Source organism: Apodemus sylvaticus, chromosome 1 (assembly GCF_947179515.1).
Source record: "Apodemus sylvaticus chromosome 1, mApoSyl1.1, whole genome shotgun sequence".
Lineage (NCBI taxonomy): Eukaryota > Metazoa > Chordata > Mammalia > Rodentia > Muridae > Apodemus > Apodemus sylvaticus.
This window is the reverse complement of record NC_067472.1, coordinates 102537002-102555257: the sequence shown is the minus strand read 5'-3', so window position 1 is coordinate 102555257 and position 18256 is coordinate 102537002. Positions and strand designations below refer to the sequence as shown.

Sequence of the window (18256 nt, the reverse complement as noted above, 5' to 3'; positions counted from 1 at the left end):
CTGTTTCACTTTTAACTTCACTACAATGTTGACTAAGAATGCATTACAAATAAAGTACATTGGTTTTTTTCTCTTCTAAATTCAATCTATTTTTTTCAATGAAGATTTTATGCTTTTCTAGTATTTCTTAATCAGGGTCAAAAAGGATGTCTGTCTTGTGGGTTCACATATCTAAGTGCTAGGTGCACAGGCTTGTGTTCCTAAATACTCAGGAAACAGAGGCAGGGAAAACACAAAATTAAGTCCTTCCTGCATTCCAGAGTGAGTTCAAGCCAGCTTGGACTCCTTAGACCGTGATTCAAAAATATACATGTATATATGTATACATATGTGTATATGTATGCACATGTGTATGTCTATATCTATAATCTATATCTATATATTGGTATATTGATTGTGAATATATATACAGATATCTGTTTATATATATGGATGTAGCTTCATGGGTGAATAAATATGCAACATCCTTTCTTTATTTTTTTTTTTACTTTATCTGCATGTTCTGCTTGCATGCATGAATATGAACCTATGCATGCTTGTTGGATAACCTAGAACTGGGATATGGATGCTTGTGGGGCACCATATGGGCTCTGGAAATTGAACCAAGGTGCTTCATAAGACCAAGTGGTGCTCTTAACCACATACCCATCTCTATAGCTCCGATGTCTTAAATGTCACATATCACCTTTCTTACAGTGTTTTCCACAATTAATAGCAAATAATGAGTGAGTAGATCCTTTGCTAATGGACCAAATCTTTTAAATTTTAAAATAAAAAATTTAAATTTTAAATTTTAAATTTTATGTATAGAAGTAATATTTGGGAGGGAAACTTTGTCTGTTTTCATTATTTATTTTATTTACTTTATATTCTGACCACAGTTTCCCCTCCTTCCTCTCTCTTCTCCCAATTCTTCCCCTCCACCTTCCCTCCCCATCCACCTCTCCTCCTTTTCTCTTCAGAAAAGGGGAAGCCTAGAAGGAATAATATTTAATATCCATCTCTCTCTCTCTCTCTCTCTCTCTCTCTCTCTCTCTGTCTCTGTCTCTCTGTGTGTGTGAGTGTGTCTGTGTCTCTCTCTCTGTGTGTGTGTGTATGTGTGTGTGTGTGTGTGAGAGAGAGAGAGAGAGAGAGAGAGAGAGAGAATGTGTGTGTTCATTGATGAAGAATTTTAGTTCTCACTCCAAACTACTTCTCCAAATGCATCTATGACACCATAAGTTATATTACAATGAGAGTATCAAATAAGCATATTATATGTATAAATGTCCTACCTTTTCTTTGTAAATGCAACACTTCTGTTTTAAATTCAAGTAACACTAAATTTTGTTTTTAAGATTCAAATAAAACCTAAGTTAAAATATATTACTGGTGAAGCTCAATGAAATGCAAACATCCACAGAGCCATGACAGAGGGAGAATGAGATAAAATAGGCAATAAGGACTTTCTAGGAACTTTCAGCATCATATTTTGAGTAATGGCTCCTAGTAGGGTACAAACGCTATATTGCATCAAGCTTGCTACACTCATGTGAACTTTTTTGGTTAGTATTACTATAGTACTATTATATAAGAGCTGTTGTAAAGTTAACATATTTATTTTACTACAGAATTGCACTCTTGTTTGCCTTGATTAAATACCAAAGAATGGAATTATTGGGAAATGATGGAGATATCATTAATTTCTTTGGAACCTTTCAGCAGACAGAAAAATAAAAACAATAGTTGTGGTATTTTAAAAAGAGAACATGAACATGATGTTGAATTTTTGGTTGTGAATTAAATATATTAAGGGAAGTGTTAAAATTAGTTAATAGTGTTTATTTTCACATATGAGAGATGTAACAGAAAAAAGAAAATTTTTGTAGAAGTAGAAGATTGGTGAGATTTTACTTCAAACAATTAAATGAAGTAGGAACACTAAAACAGAAGCTAACTGTGGAGGAATAATAAAATCATAGGTAAACTTCAAAGAAAGGAAGAAAATACAGTAGAATCAAGACATTAAGGAAGTCCCGTGGAAGAGGAAGGAAGAATTGCAGGAGCCAGATGGCTGAGGGACACCAAGAGGACACTGCTCACAGCATCAACTAAGCAGGGATCACACAGGTCCCTGAGACTGAGAATATGTGAGACTGAAGGCTCTGTGAGACTATGGATTTGTGTTTAATATTTCAACGTTCTGATATTTATCCAGCTTCACAATAATTTCGATACACTAAATTAAAATATCATGGCTTATAGAGCTTGCGGGGGTCTTTGCTAGGTCCTCTTTATTTTAGGGTTTTGAAGATTTGTGTCTATGTGAAACTCCTAACAGTAGAAGTAGGGGTGTCTTGACTCTTTTGTTTGCTCTTGGGACTCCTTATCTCCTATTGAGCTGCCTTGCCCATTCCTGATGTGAGGGTTCCTGCCTAGTCAAGGTACAATATTAGATATTATATTGTGTTGTGCCCTGTTTCTTTGATATCCCTGAGAAGCCTGCTCTTCTCTGAAGGAAAACTGAAGAGGACTAGATCTAGAGGAGAGGGGAAGTGGGAGGGAGGAGATCGGAGGAGTGGTGGAAGGGGAAACTCTGATTAGAGTGTATTGCATGACAGAAGAATTAATTTTTTAAAAGATGACAATTGTTAGTAGTTGGAGACAATTTGTTTAATTCCCTACAGATTTAATTTTGTTTGTATCCTGAGGCTTTACAAATTATTATGAAGCTGGATATATACTAGAATGTTGAAATATTGAATATGAATTCATCAGTGAAGACCTACCAGGATCAAGAGTATCAAGAAATTTGTTAATTTTCCGAGGGAAATAACGTGTCTGAGAAAACAAGTTGTGAAATATTTGTGCAAATGTTATAGCATCATCATGGTGGTGTTACCTGGGAACTTGACAGATAGAGGCAGATGGGATTTTTTGTTAACAATTTTACCTGTTTCATAGCACAATTGTGTGACTTCCTAAACTCAGCATTTTAAATGTCTACCAATTACTGACATTAAGTGCATAATTGTTAACGATATATGGAGCTTTCTACCTTGGGAATTAATAAGATCCCTAATGAAACCATTTATATGTGTCACTTAGCAACAAACAATATTAAGAAAAATGGATCTGTGTGTGAAGGATTCAAAGAAAACTATTTCAAGGACTGTGAGAGTACTAGGGAAAGATGCATCGATTCTGGCACAGTGGCTAACACTGACTACTCCAGCTCTTGAAAGGAGGAAAGAGAAGGACCATGAGTTCAAAGTCTTTAACTAGAGCCACCCTGAATAACTTGAGACTGTGTCTCAAGAAACCAACCAACTTACTAGATGATCTAACAGGAAAAAAAAAAGGTGCATCGATTATATGTTTCATTTGATTTTAACCTAATGGTTTAGAGAAGTAGCTTATTTGCCTCTAAGTGCTAGTTGATAAAAAAAAATCAATTTAGACTCTTCTTTTGGATAACATGGTGAACTTGTATTTTATTTTTGGATTTAAAAATAGCTGCGGAAAGAGCAGAGCATAACAGTGATGTAATAAAAATCTGGTGACTTTAAAAAAGAAAAAAAATGTCAAATTTTCTGATGTTTCAACAGTAGGAACTTTGAAAACATGTACATGAAGAACTAGATTTTAATTGTATTTAAAAGTAAAATTATGAGTTGTGGTTTAAGCTAGTAGTTTAATTCTTTCTCAGCATTTATATCAATTTGATTACCCGTGAATTCACACACACACACACACACACACACGCACACACACACACACACACACACACACAGAGAGAGAGAGAGAGAGAGAGAGAGAGAGAGAGAAATGGCTGCAAAATGTTGCCCAACAGAATTGATATTCATTAAATAGTTGATTGCAATTGATGCTATGCACCACTTCTGCACTTATAAGAATAGTTGTTACTCATTTACTTTAGCTCAAGGTCTTGGCAGATGGCATAGGGTAGAAAAGATATTTAGCTTTGATACCTATATAGTAAAAATATCTATTGCTCATGTTTACTTGACCTTGCTATTGCAGTTGTCAGAATTCCCACGCTACAATGCAAGACTACATAGTTCCTATTCTTTTACTAATGAAAATACTTTTACTTTAAAATGTAAGTGAGGTTGAAACTATGTGTGTCCTGATGGTAATTTGCTTAAGGTAAATAAAGGTATGATTCATGAAGATGATAGCTCTATTAGGAGACAGACAAAAAAAAGGATTTTCTTGGCTCATGCTGTAGTGGAAAGTACAGTGGCTCTTGTAGCAACATCTAAATGTGTGGAATCTTAGTGGGAATACTACCAGTCTAACCCAGTCCAGGCTTCAGCCTTACCAGGTATGTTTTTCTCTCTATAGATTCTCAAGTGAGAATAATGGGAGTTTATTTTTGTAAAAATATAATAAAAAGTTTATGACTACTCTATTTAGCTGCTTTTTACTGGTTTACTTGCTTCTATAATTTTTTCATAAAACAGAAATACTTTAAACTTATTGGATTCATGTGTCTTTAATTTGTAAAAATTTTTAAGTATGATACAATTATTTAATTTCTCCTTTCCATTGTTTTCCTCTAATCCCACTCATATACTCCCCACATATTCCTTTTGAAATTGATAAAATTAGCAGTAGACAGACTGAAAAATTGAGTTTATATGTTTAGGAGTAATGCATTTTTTAGTTATGGTTTTATGGATAATTACATAATATATTATTGTACTTTTCGAATCCAACAGTTAATGACATAAAACAAGTTTCTGATCTATACTAAATTGCAAGAAACTCTATAACCCTATAATATTTTTTTTAAATTAAAAAGGAGTATTTCAGAATAAGTTGCTAATTTTCTCTGAAGAAGCATGACTGTGCACAGTCCATTCACTAGGGTCATTACTGAGCAGGAAGAATCAGGAGCCCAGAGTTCCTCCAGCTCCTGTTTATGGAAGAATTTGTGCCCCAGATTATTTTCATTCTCCCATAAGTGCTCACAATATAAGTGTGAAGCCTATGCCTAAATGAGAGAGTCCCATAAATGTCATGCAGGGAGGAAAGGGAGAGGAACCCACTGGCACTTCATAACTTCTCTATCAGGATCGTGATGTGAATAGATGAAAATAAATTATTCTATGGAAGATAGTGGGTTCAGTGTTTATATGTGAGAACACTGTAGAAAAAGTCTAATTATTTTATAAGTAGGCAAATTTATAGAACAACAATTAAAGGGAGGAAAAGAATTTGCTAAATAATTGGATCTCCTCCACAAACAATAAATGAGCATTATATTCAATGATTTTCAAGAAAACTCTCTTCTTACTTAAATTATCTGTTTTGAGGCCATATTTTATTCATTTTCTACTTGGTTCAAACAATTATAATTCTAAGTTTATAATGAGCAAAATATTTTCATAATGTTCATGTACATATAGAACAGTTCCATTATTATCTAATGTGTCCTAAACCTTCACTAGCATCTTAAAACAATGGTATTAATAATCAGTTTGTACAGCTTACAATATGATGAAAAATTGAAGTCAAGGCTCCTAATACTTTCACAACAGACAAGCACATGATTTGTGACTTCTGAAAAAAAAACAAAAAAAAAACTTCTGCCAGCTAGAAGCCTTCTGAAGCTCTGAAGTGAACAGCAATGTCTTGAATTCTCACACCTGACATGCCTCAGAGCTGACCCAAAGGTCTAATGCAGCTGGGCAAGTAGGGACATGTTCCCCGAGCATACAAGACACCAGAGCCTCAGAAGACCACGGCAACTCTAAGTTACACCTCCCAGTTTCTGCAGAAGAAATTTCAGGTAAGAAACAACACCTATCTCCACCTAGAAAGACATCATAAATTAGAATAGAAACATCTATGATCTTTCAAGTGTTGTACATATTGATCCGAGTCTTGTGCTTCCTGCTCTCCTTTACAGAGCAGTGGGTTGCAGAACCTCCACTGGGACCTGAGACTAGATTATTCAGAACCAAAGTCCACACTAACCCCTAAGCACTTAGCTGCAGTGAACGACCAAAAGTCTATGTTGGTGTGTGACTTTCATGGGGCAATATGTAAAGTTTCGATAATATCCATGTAGTCTTGACAGTCAAAACTATAAAGCATTTGTGGTAGTTTATGTTTTCCTCTTTTGTTTTTTTATTCGATATATTTTTTTATTTACATTTCAAATGATTTCCCCTTTTCTGGTCCCCCACTCCCTGAAAGTCACATAAGCCCCCTTCCCTCCCCCTGTTCTCCCACCCATCCCTTCCCACTTCCCTGTTCTGTTTGCCTTATACTGCTACACTGAGTCTTTCCAGAACCAGGGGCCACTCCTTTGCTTTTCTTGTACCTCATTTGATGTTTGGATTATGTTTTCGGTATTCCAATTTTCTAGGCTAATATCCACTTATTAGTGGGGAACCAGGAGAGGGGACAACATTTGAAATAAAATTAAGAATATATCTAATAAAAAAATGACATGAGACCTTGACACTTTCAATTTTGCCACTTTCATAACATTATAGAAGGCTTCAAGTGAGACTCTGCCTCTGATACTATGACACGCATCCTAGACCTTTAATGACCATATGCACAAAGAGCTACTAGAGACCCTGATCTTTGTTAAAAATACACTTAAGGTTGAATGCTACTATGACAGAGAGTGAGCTCAATTAAGGACTTAGATATTTTCACCTCTTGCCGACATTCTATTTTTTCAGGTACCATGCTCAGTGGTTAGAAGACAGAATGCTGAGCTCTGTGAACTTGAACAATGTGACATATCTGAACCCGAGAACTGTAATATTGATTGGAATTCCTGGACTAGAGCATGCACAGTTTTGGATTGGATTTCCATTCTTTACAGTGTGTCTGGTGGCTCTTTTGGGAAATATCATTTTATTAATCATCATCCCAGCTGAGCGTAGCTTACATCAGCCCATGTACATCTTCCTGGCTGTGCTGGCAGCTACAGATATAGGACTTTGTGCAGCCATTGCCCCCAAAATGTTGGCCATATTTTGGTTCAGGGCTTATTCAATGGCCTTTGATGCCTGCCTAGCCCAGCTGTTCTTCATCCATACCCTGCAGTGCATGGAGTCTGGTATTCTATTGGCAATGGCTTTTGATCGCTACATTGCCATCTGTGATCCTCTGAGGCACACATCTATCCTTACACCTTCAATCCTAGGTCGGATGATAGTGGTGGTGGTAATTCGAGCAGTAGTGCTAGTTGGCCTGTTACCTCTTCTAATAAAAAGACTGCACCATTTTTGGACCATTCAAATTGCCCACTCTTACTGTGAACACATGGCTGTGGTGAAGCTGGCAGCAGATGATGTGAAGGTCAATAAGATATGTGGTCTCTTTGTGGGGTTTAGCATTCTGGGATTTGACATGGTTTTTATCCTCATATCTTATGCCCTGATTTTCCAGGCTGTTTTCCGCCTCCAACAGAAGGAGGCAAGGCTCAAAGCCTTCAACACCTGCACAGCTCATATTTTTGTTTTTCTAGAGTTTTATATTCTTGCCTTCTTCTCCTTTTTCAGCCACCGTTTTGGTCATGTTGTTCCCTCCACCCACATTCTTCTGTCCACCATCTACCTCCTCTTGCCCCCTGCTCTCAACCCTATTGTCTATGGAGTGAAAAACATGGTCATTCGAAGGCGTGTGGTACAGATTTTCCTTCTGAATCGTGGATGTCAGTAGGGATCGCCAGACAGTTACTGTCTTGCAGAAAAGGCTGTTTCAATGTAGAAATGGCTAGAGTTTTTTCTCTGTGCTCACTATAGGGCTTCACCTCTTCCTCTTGGAACATAAAGAAATTCAATTCCACAATTATAGATGGACTAAATAAAAAACTATACAGAATTAGACTGATTTTACATCTCCATTTCTGTTTTATTTGATTTCTAATATATATCCTGGATGTTCCTTTGTTTAAATAACTTTAATCTGCAGTACATGTCATTTATTTTTTTAAATAAAAGCATTAGTTATTTACTGATTGCGCTAACTCATTTTTAGTATGGTAATTTCATATATGGGTTTATTTTAGTTATTGCTTATGTTGTATCTTATTGTGCATTGTTCCTTATATATTTTAAAATAATGAGCAAAATAAAATTTAATGAGATAATTTCTGTGATTATTCTGCTAATAACTTATTGAGGTAATTTTACTATAAATCATTTTATGTACTTCTAATTCATTCATTGCCATCAGAAAGTACTATTTGCACTTTGTCCCAGTATAACCTTTATGCTGTGTGGCTTTGTAGCTAACATATTTACTAATTTTTGGATTGTTTGGTTGTGTATCTATGTGTGTATGTAAGTGTGTGTGTGTATAAATGATTTATTTATAACTGAAAAGAATAGAGAGATGTATCAGTGGTTATGAGTGCTTGTTACTCTTTACTAGAGTTTGGTTTCTATCATATAGCCCATGGTTCACAATCACCTGTAAATTCAGGTTCAGGGAATCTGATACCTTTTATCTCATCCCTGTGGGCAGGGTGCATATACTTGTTGAAAATTCATATATGAAGAAAAGACATGTATACCAATAAAATAAAATAAATTAAAAATAAATAATTAAAAGTAGATAAATTGAAATTCAAAATGGCAATTTAAAGATTAAAAAGTACTGAGAAACAAAGACATCTCTCCAGCCCAAAATAAACCACCGACCTTAAGAAATGAAGTTCTAAACTATATTTGACAAATATTATATGATAATAAACATTTGTAATAAGTATGTGGCAAGTAATATACATATACTTAATATACTTGCTGGAGAACACAGCTCACAGAATCAACTAAGCAGGGCTCACATATGCTCACTGAGACTGAAATGACAATCACAGATTTCATGGGTTTGAACTAGGTCTATGAGAAACTCCTAATGGTGGAAGTGAGGGTGCCAATGACTCTTGAGATTCTTTTTTCTCCTACTGAGTTACCTTCTACTGAGAACCATGAAAGGGTGGGTTGTGCCTATCCTTATTATATCTTGTTATGCCATTTGTTTGACATCCTTGAGAAGCTTGATCTTTTCTGAAGGAAAACAAAAGAGGATTGGATCTGGAGGAGGGGGGAAGTGGGAAGGGGAGCTGGGAGGAATGGTGGGAGGGAAAATGGTGATCAGGGTATACTATATGAGAGAGCAATGAATTTTAATAGAAGATGAAAATTATCAGTACTTAAAGAAAATTTGTTTATTTTTCTACAAACAAAATTAATTTTGTGTATATCTTGAGCCTTCATTAACAACTGTGAAGCTAGATAAAATTAGAATATTGAAATATTGAACATAAATCTATTAGTGATGATCCACAAGGATTGAAAGAGTCAGGAAATTAAGTCACATTCTGAGGGAAGTAAAGTTTCTGAGAAAATACATTATGAAATATTTGTTCAAATGGTGTACCATCAACATGATGGTGTTTCCTGGAAACTTTATAGATAAAGGCAGATTTTTTTTGTTAGCAGTATGTTACTGGTATTATAGGGCAAATGAGTGACTTCTTAAACTCAGCATTTGTACATCTGCGAATTATTGATGCTAAATGCATAATGTTTAATGACATATGGTGCTTTCTACCTTGGGAATTAGTAAGATCCCTAAAGAATCTCCTATGTATGTGTGTGTGTCATTTAGTGACAGACCATATTAAGGAGGGAACTGTGTGCTAAAAATTCAAATAAAGTTATTACAAGGATGGTGAGAGCACTAGAGAGAGATGTATTAGATTCAGGCATGGTGGCTGACCTTGAATACTCCAGCACTTGAAAGGAGAAAGGACAAGGACCATGAGTTCAAGATCTTTTCAAATACATGGAAAATTAGAAGCCACCCAGAAGAACTTGAGACTGTGTCTTAAGAAACTAGCCAACTCACCAGATGACCCAAGAGGAAAGAAGATGCATTGGTAATAATATGCTTCATTAGAATTTGCCTAACAGTTTAGAGAATTCGCTCCTTTGCCTCTAAGTGCACATTTATAAGAGGAAGCTGACAAAAAGATATTTTAGATTGCTTTTTTGGATAGCATGGTAAATTGGTATTTGGGGCTATCATGTATTATTCTCTGAGTGGTTAAAAGGAGTTAAAAAATAGCCATCATTAGGGGTAGTGGCACATTTTAAAAAAACCAAACTTGGTGTCCTTAAAAAAATGGGATGACAAATTTTCTGATGTTTCAATAATGGAAACTTTGAAAAACATATTCCTGAGGTAGATTTATGAAGTAGATTTTCAGTGTATCTAAAAGTAAAACCATGGACTGTGGTTTCCTCTAGTAACTTAATTCTTTTTTGGTATTTTCAAGGATTTGTTTACCTTTGTATAACACAAGAATTCATAAGACTCATATATAGCAGTGGGAATCACAAAATTGACATTTGTTAAATAGTTAATTGCAGTTGTTGCTAGGCAGCACTTGTGCATTTATAAGAATAGTTGTTACTCATCTACTTTAGCTCAAGGTCTTGACAGATGACACAGGTTATAAAAGATACTAAGCCTTGATAGGTACATATTAAGAAATCTCTCAGAAGCTCATGTTTACTTGACCTTGCTATTGCAGTTGTCAGAATTCCCATGCTACAATGCAAGACTACATAGTTCTTATTCTTATACTAGTGAAAATACCTTTAAAATATAAGTGAAATTGAAAGTGTGTGTCCTGGTGCTTAAGGTAAATGAAGGTATGGTTAATAAAGATAACAGCCCTCTTGGGGAGTTAGATAAAAACAAATTTTCTTGGCTCATGCTGTAGTAGAAATCGCAGTGGCTCTTGTAGCAACAACTAAATGTGTTGAAACTTTGTGGGAATACTACCAGTCTAAGCCAGTCCAGGCTTCAGCCTTACCACGTATGTTTTTTTCTCGACAGATTTTTCAAGTGGGAATGATGGGAGTTTATTTTTGTAAAAATACAATAAAAAGTTTATGAGTACTCTATTCAGCTGCTTTTTCCTGGTTTAGTTGCTTTATAATTTTTTCCTAAAACAAGAATAATTTGAATTCATGGACCTTTAATTTTTTTTATTTTCTGAGATTATGATATAATTGCATAATTCCACCCTTCCTTTTCCTTCCTATAAACCTAGCCATACACTCTTTTGTATTTGTCTTTTAAATTGATAACACTAATGATACAAGACTATGGAGATTGTGTTTATATAATTAGGACTAATGCATTCTTTAGTTATGTTTTTAAGAATAATTACATAATACACTGTTCCAGTCTCCAAATAGTTTATGTCATAAACCATCTTTCTTGTCTATCCATACCCACTTGAAATGAATTCTACAACTCTATAATATTTTTTAAATGGAGAAGGAGTATTTCAGAATAACCTGCTAAGTACCTATTGAAAAAGCTTGACAAGTATTTAAATAATGAAGGAAATGAGGTAAAGACAGAGTAAGAATGTTCCTTTAAGGTTCAGAGTCTGATCCATCTGCCCAGGAAATGCTTCTCTCTGGGCTTAAGACCATTCCATCTCCCTGTATCCTTCCTATCTCTTTTGAATACTGTTAGTCATCACTTTGGTCTTTCTTTCTCTCTCTTTCTTTCTTTCTTTCTTTCTTTCTTTCTTTCTTTCTTTCTTTCTTTCTTTCTTTCTTTCTTTCTTTCTTCCTTCCTTCCTTCCTTCCTTCCTTCCTTCCTTCCTTCCTTCCTTCCTTTCTTTCTTTCTTTCTTTCTTTCTTTCTTTCTTTCTTTCTTTCTTTCTTTCTTTCTTTCTTTCTTTCTTTCTTTCTTTCTTTCTTTCTTTTTTTTTTTGATTTTTTTTTTCAAGACAGGGTTTCTCTGTATATCCCTGGAACTTACTCTATAGACCAGGCTGGCCTCGAACTTAGAAATCCACCTACCTCTGCCTCCCAGAGTGCTGGGATTACAGGCATGAGCCACCATCTGTAATTGTGTTATTTCAGAATTCTAAGTTTAATAGAGTTGAAAATCTACTCTTTCTTGTAGAAACTGAATTTTAGGAAACTGAGATACATGCTAACTCTCACCAAGTTTCTACATGATTATATATCCCTCAAAGGAATAGTAAGAATTACTTGATTTAAGAAATTTGAACTTTTATATATAATGGACACAAACAAATAAACAACAAAGAAATGCCTAACTTGAGTAGCAAACTGATTAGATATTCTTTGTCTTTTTCACAGTAGCATGTGACAGCTGTTCTTGAGAGTGCTGTGGCAAACATCTTTGTCTCTAGCCTGTCCTCCTCCTGCTTCTCCTCCTCCTCCTTCTTGATTTGTCTTCCTTTCTATTACAAAGAATCTCTCATTTACCTCTCGTTTTGTTTATTTTATTCTTTAGTATTCCAGTAACTGATTTAGTTTGAAGTAACATACTAGGATTTTAATAGACTTTCATATATTTAGTGTGTATTGCTCCACGTACTGATTCATCAGAATATTATTTAATTAAATGTGTGATAATTAAGGTAGTTATCTTAATTTATAGACATGAAAACTGGAAAACAGAATTAAGCAAATTTTCTAAGTAGAAAATGGACATCAGGTACTGGTAGCCAGATCACATTACTGATTAATATCAAGCTTCTGTTAAAACATTTAGTGAGAACAATATACACAGTCTAATAAATGTGCTTTCATAGCGGGAGAAGTAGAAATCATTTTTGCCTTTAAACTGTTAGGCCATTGTCAAGTGAACAAAGAGACTTCTGTACCTTCTGGCATCAAATCATATGTGTTAAAATCAGCATGGAGCTCTTTTGGCATTTCTCCCATCCAAATTTCCTGACAATTACCAAATGAAAACAATAGAGGAAAATACTTTTCATAAGTGTTAGCTTACATTACTGATACTTATGACTATTTGGACATTCACTAGTGATACTGAGTAGGAAGAATCAGAAGTGCCAGATCATTTCCATTCAGAATGTAAAAATGAAGTCTATGTGTAAATGATAGGGTCCACATAAATGGAAGAAATGATATAGTGACCCAATGATATTTTATAATTTCTTCTCTTGTGAGCACCCTGATGTGAATAGATCAAAATAAATCCTCTATGGAAGATATTTGGGCCAATGTTTATATATGAAAGAACTGAAAAAAATTCTAAATATTTTTTTAAAATACACTGATTAATAAAACCATGATTAAAGGGAGGAAAAGAATTGGCTAAATAATTGAATCTCCTCCCCACTAAAGTAAATGTGCATTATATTTAAAGATTGTCAAGAAACTTTTTATTCTACTTGATTCAAACAAATGTAATTCTCAGATTTTCACAAAATTTGCCATAAAACTTTACAGTCAGAAAAATATTTCCCTAATATTCATGTACATTTAGAACAGTTCCATTATTTATCACTGTGTTTTAATAAACCTTCACTAGAATCTTAAAACAATGGTATAAATAATCAGTTTGTACAGGTTATCATATATAAAAACGTTGAAGTAAAAACTTCTAGTATCTTCCCAGCAGCCAGGCACATGTTTTTGATGGGTAATTTATACCAGCAAGAAGCCTTCTGAAGCCCTGTGAGATGAACAATGTCTTGGGCTCACACAATTGACATGCCTTGGAGCTAACACAGGAGCTGAATGCAGCTTGACTGGAAAGGACAACTTGTTCCTCAAGCACCCAAGACACCAGAGCCTCAGAAGACCACAGCAACTCTAAATTCCTCCTTCCAGTTCCTGCAGAAGAATTTTCAGGTGAGAAACAATACCTATCTCCCCCTAGAAAGACATCATAAATTAGAATAGAAATATCAATGATCTTGCAAGTGTTGTACACATTGACCTGAGGCTTGTGCTTCCTGCTCTTCTTTAGAAAGCAGTGGGTTGCAGAACCTCCACTGGGACCTGAGACTAGATTATTCAGAACCAAAGTCCACACTAACCCCTAAGTACTTTGCTGCAGTGAACGACCTAAAGTCTATGTTGGTGTGTGACTTTCATGGAGCAATATGTAAAGTTTCAATAATATCCATATAGTCTTGACAGTCAAAACTATAACGTATTTGTTGCAATTTATGTTTTCTAAATCAAGACTCTGATCATAGATAATCTCTATCTAGGTTCTTAAAAATAAAGCATTTCACAGTAGAGAATTAGATATTAGCCCTAGTTGGAGGAACTACCTGGGATATCCTCCTGAGATTAACAGATACTTCCACTTTTAAAACAGGCAGGACATACTGGAGACACAGTGCTTTCATCCTACATACTTTGTATAAAAGATTTTCTTGTAGATTGCCTTTTGTCTACAACAGGTAGTCTAAAGTAATATTCATGGAAAACAAAATCATCCACAGCCAATTCACCAATGCCACTGAAGTTGCCAATGGTTACTCAAAGTCTATTTGTAGACACTGTGAGGCTGAATTGGTTCAAGAAACAAACATCAGTCTTTATTTTCCAAAAGGCCTTACCTTTTTTTTTCACTTTCACTGAAACCGGCTCAATAGAACATGTTTTATTCACTTTAAAATGGTCTAAAGAAGAACAATAAATATGCATTTTATAATCACAACCACATCAAACAGAAGCAACCACCTACCTGTTCAATGTCTTGAAATAAAGATTTATTCTAAGATGATTAAAAATTCCTCCAAAGTTTCCCTTGAGCACAGACCACAGTGAGCCTTTGCCTCTGCTACAAGAAGATGCTACAAGAATCGGAGACCTTTCATGACCATATGAACAAAGAGCTACTGGAGACCCTGATCTTTATTAAAAATACACTGAGGCTGAATGCTAATCTGACAGAGAGTGAGCTCAATTAAGGACTTAGATATTTTCACCTCTTGCCGACATTCTATTTTTTCAGGTACCATGCTCCGTGGTTAGAAGACAGAATGCTGAGCTCTGTGAACTCGAACAATGTGACATATCTGAACCCGAGAACTGTAATATTGATTGGAATTCCTGGACTAGAGCATGCACAGTTTTGGATTGGATTTCCATTCTTTACAGTGTGTCTGGTGGCTCTTTTGGGAAATATCATTTTATTAATCATCATCCCAGCTGAGCGTAGCTTACATCAGCCCATGTACATCTTCCTGGCTGTGCTGGCAGCTACAGATATAGGACTTTGTGCAGCCATTGCCCCCAAAATGTTGGCCATATTTTGGTTCAGGGCTTATTCAATGGCCTTTGATGCCTGCCTAGCCCAGCTGTTCTTCATCCATACCCTGCAGGGCATGGAGTCTGGTATTCTATTGGCAATGGCTTTTGATCGCTACATTGCCATCTGTGATCCTCTGAGGCACACATCTATCCTTACACCTTCAATCCTAGGTCGGATGATAGTGGTGGTGGTAATTCGAGCAGTAGTGCTAGTTGGCCTGTTACCTCTTCTAATAAAAAGACTGCACCATTTTTGGACCATTCAAATTGCCCACTCTTACTGTGAACACATGGCTGTGGTGAAGCTGGCAGCAGATGATGTGAAGGTCAATAAGATATGTGGTCTCTTTGTGGGGTTTAGCATTCTGGGATTTGACATGGTTTTTATCCTCATATCTTATGCCCTGATTTTCCAGGCTGTTTTCCGCCTTCAACAGAAGGAGGCAAGGCTCAAAGCCTTCAACACCTGCACAGCTCATATTTTTGTTTTTCTAGAGTTTTATATTCTTGCCTTCTTCTCCTTTTTCAGCCACCGTCTTGGCCATGTTGTTCCCTCCACCCACATTCTTCTGTCCACCATCTACCTCCTCTTGCCCCCTGCTCTCAACCCTATTGTCTATGGAGTGAAAAACATGGTCATTCGAAGGCGTGTGGTACAGATTTTCCTTCTGAATCGTGGATGTCAGTAGGGATCTGCCAGACAGTTACTCTCTTGCAGAAAAGTGTACAAAGTCTTTGAAGAAATTAAGACTGATATGTCTCCATCTATCATTTATTTGTCATGTTTTCCTGCTTTACTTAGTTTTAATTTTCAGTACACGCTGTTTTTGATTTAAAGTAAAAGGATTAGTTATTTACTGATTATTCAAACACATTTTAATACATTGATTTCATATATTGCTTCATTTTACTTATTATGTTGTATTATTCTTATTTTGTATTTTGTAATATACTTATAAATTAAGGGAAATGAAAATTTAATAGGATCAATTCTCACTGTGATTGTTATACTAACAATGACTTTTTGAAATTTCTTTTACTCTAAATAATTTTTTTATATATTTCTAATTCCTTGTCGTCAGAAAGTACTAACATTTGTGCTTTTCCCAGTATCACCTTTCTAATATGTGGTTTTGTATCTAACATGTCTATTATTTATTAGATTGTTTTGTTATATATCTCTGTGTATGTGAGTGTGTGTATATAAATGAAATGTTTATAACTTAAGGGACTGGGAAATGGCTCAGAGGTTATGAGCACTTATTACTCTTGCACGAGTTCTGAGTTTGGTTTCTATCATGAATCCCATGGTTCACAATCATGTGTATATTTAGGTTCAGGGATTCTGACAATTTTTTCTTGTGCCTATGGGCAGGGTGGATTCATTTATTGAAAATGCTTATACTAGGAAAAGATACTCATATACATAAAAGAAAAGAAAGTAGATAATTAAATGTATATAACTTGAAAATCAAATGATAAAATTCAATAGATAAAAATACAGAAAAACAAAGACATCTCTCCAGCTACTGACATGAAGAAATGAAGTTATAAACTGTATTCTACATATATTATTACATGACTAAATGACATATTTTGAATAAATATGTGGCAACACAATCAATAATATAAATGAACTTAATATACTTTCTGGAGGATATCAATTTTAATACAGTTTTCTATGTGGATTCTAGTCGTATTCTACAAATCAGAATATATGCCTAGTACTGTTAATTCAATGAATATCTTAATTTTTGACATCATTACCAATCTGCTCAGTATCAAACTGACATCTAAGTGCTAAACACACACACACACACACACACACACACACACACACACACACACATTTGCTACTTTAAGTCTCAATCAGAGAAGCTTCTTTTTGTAATGATAGATAGTTAACGCAGAGACACATGGGTGCTCACAGCCCAGAATAAGTGAAGCTTGAGGGCTTGTTCCTGAAGAAACCACTAATGTTACCTCTGTAAGACATAGGAGATAAAATATCAAGGAAGAGGGAGTTCAAATGCATAAGAGAAAGAAGTTAGGAAGAGGACTGCAAAATGTCATCTTTGGGAATGGGATAGCCATTTCAGTTATTAACTCAAAGCAGTTGTGCTGATCCACATTAGACTGACACAAGTCTGTCATCAGTGGTAGAGGAAAACATAAGCTACTATCCCTTTCTGCTGAACTGTTGTCTATTTACAGGTTCTGGAAGGAGAGTCATTGTTATCACCTATTTACTCCAGATGAGACCACCAAGTTATAGTATTTAGTTACAAACCCATTGCCTTTGCAAACCTCAGTACATCACAAATAAAATAAAAAGACATAAATGTAGGAAAGATATTTTCGAACAGGAATGTCAAATGGCTTAGAACAGTTAAACAACTGTTCAACATTCTTAATCATCGGGGCAAGTAAGTCAAAACTACTTTGATATTCCATTTACACCTGTCAGAATGACCAAGTTTAAAAACAAAAAACAAAAAACAAAAAACAACAACAAAAAAAAAAACCCAACCAACCAAACAAAAAACCTAAGTAACCATTCATGCTGCTGAGGGGAAATACATTTCTATTACTTGTAGGAGTGCAAACTTGTTCAAACACTATGGAAATCTATGTGGCAATTTCTCAGGAAACTGAAATCTATCTACTTCAAGACCAATTCTACCATTCTTGGACATATACTCAAGATGCTATACATTCTACCACTAAGATATTTGCTCAACTATGTTAATAGCTTTATTAATAATAGCCAAACTGGAAACAGCCTACATGTCCCTCAACCAAAGAAAAAAATAAATAAAATGTGGTATATTTACACAATGGAGAATTACTTGGTTGTTAGGAAAAAAATGATATCATGGAATTTACGGCAAATGAATGGAACTAGAAAAAAGTCATCCTGAGCAAGGCATCCCAGACTCAGAAAGAGAAACATGATATGCATCCACTTATAAGTGGATATTAACCATTAAAGATAATCACGCTATAGTCAAGATACTCAGAGAGAAGCAAAGTAACAAGAAGTCCTCTAAGGGGGACATGTGGATCTCCCTGGAAAGCGGAACTATAATGGATTTGTGGGTGGACTGGGGGAGGGTAGAGATGAGAACAGGAGAGACCACGTT

At 35.3% G+C, this 18256-nt stretch overlaps 2 protein-coding genes across 2 annotated transcripts; both read left to right on the top strand.

The window, feature by feature from the left end:
- The first annotated feature begins 5554 nt into the window (after positions 1 to 5554).
- On the top strand, positions 5555 to 7889 carry LOC127680984 (olfactory receptor 52A1-like). Its single transcript, XM_052176836.1, has 2 exons — positions 5555 to 5797; positions 6705 to 7889. Exon 2 carries the CDS (start codon positions 6733 to 6735, stop codon positions 7690 to 7692), a length of 960 nt encoding a protein of 319 aa, XP_052032796.1. The 5' UTR covers positions 5555 to 5797; positions 6705 to 6732; the 3' UTR covers positions 7693 to 7889.
- A 5578-nt stretch (positions 7890 to 13467) lies between these two features.
- LOC127680977 (olfactory receptor 52A1-like) lies at positions 13468 to 15830 on the top strand. Its single transcript, XM_052176823.1, has 2 exons — positions 13468 to 13697; positions 14815 to 15830. Exon 2 carries the CDS (start codon positions 14843 to 14845, stop codon positions 15800 to 15802), a length of 960 nt encoding a protein of 319 aa, XP_052032783.1. The 5' UTR covers positions 13468 to 13697; positions 14815 to 14842; the 3' UTR covers positions 15803 to 15830.
- Positions 15831 to 18256: the final 2426 nt, after the last annotated feature.

Excerpts from the sequence above, each read along its gene's own strand:
- LOC127680984 (XM_052176836.1), top strand. The coding sequence starts at position 6,733 with ATGCTGAGCTCTGTGAACTTGAACAATGTGACATATCTGAACCCGAGA.
- LOC127680977 (XM_052176823.1), top strand. The coding sequence starts at position 14,843 with ATGCTGAGCTCTGTGAACTCGAACAATGTGACATATCTGAACCCGAGA.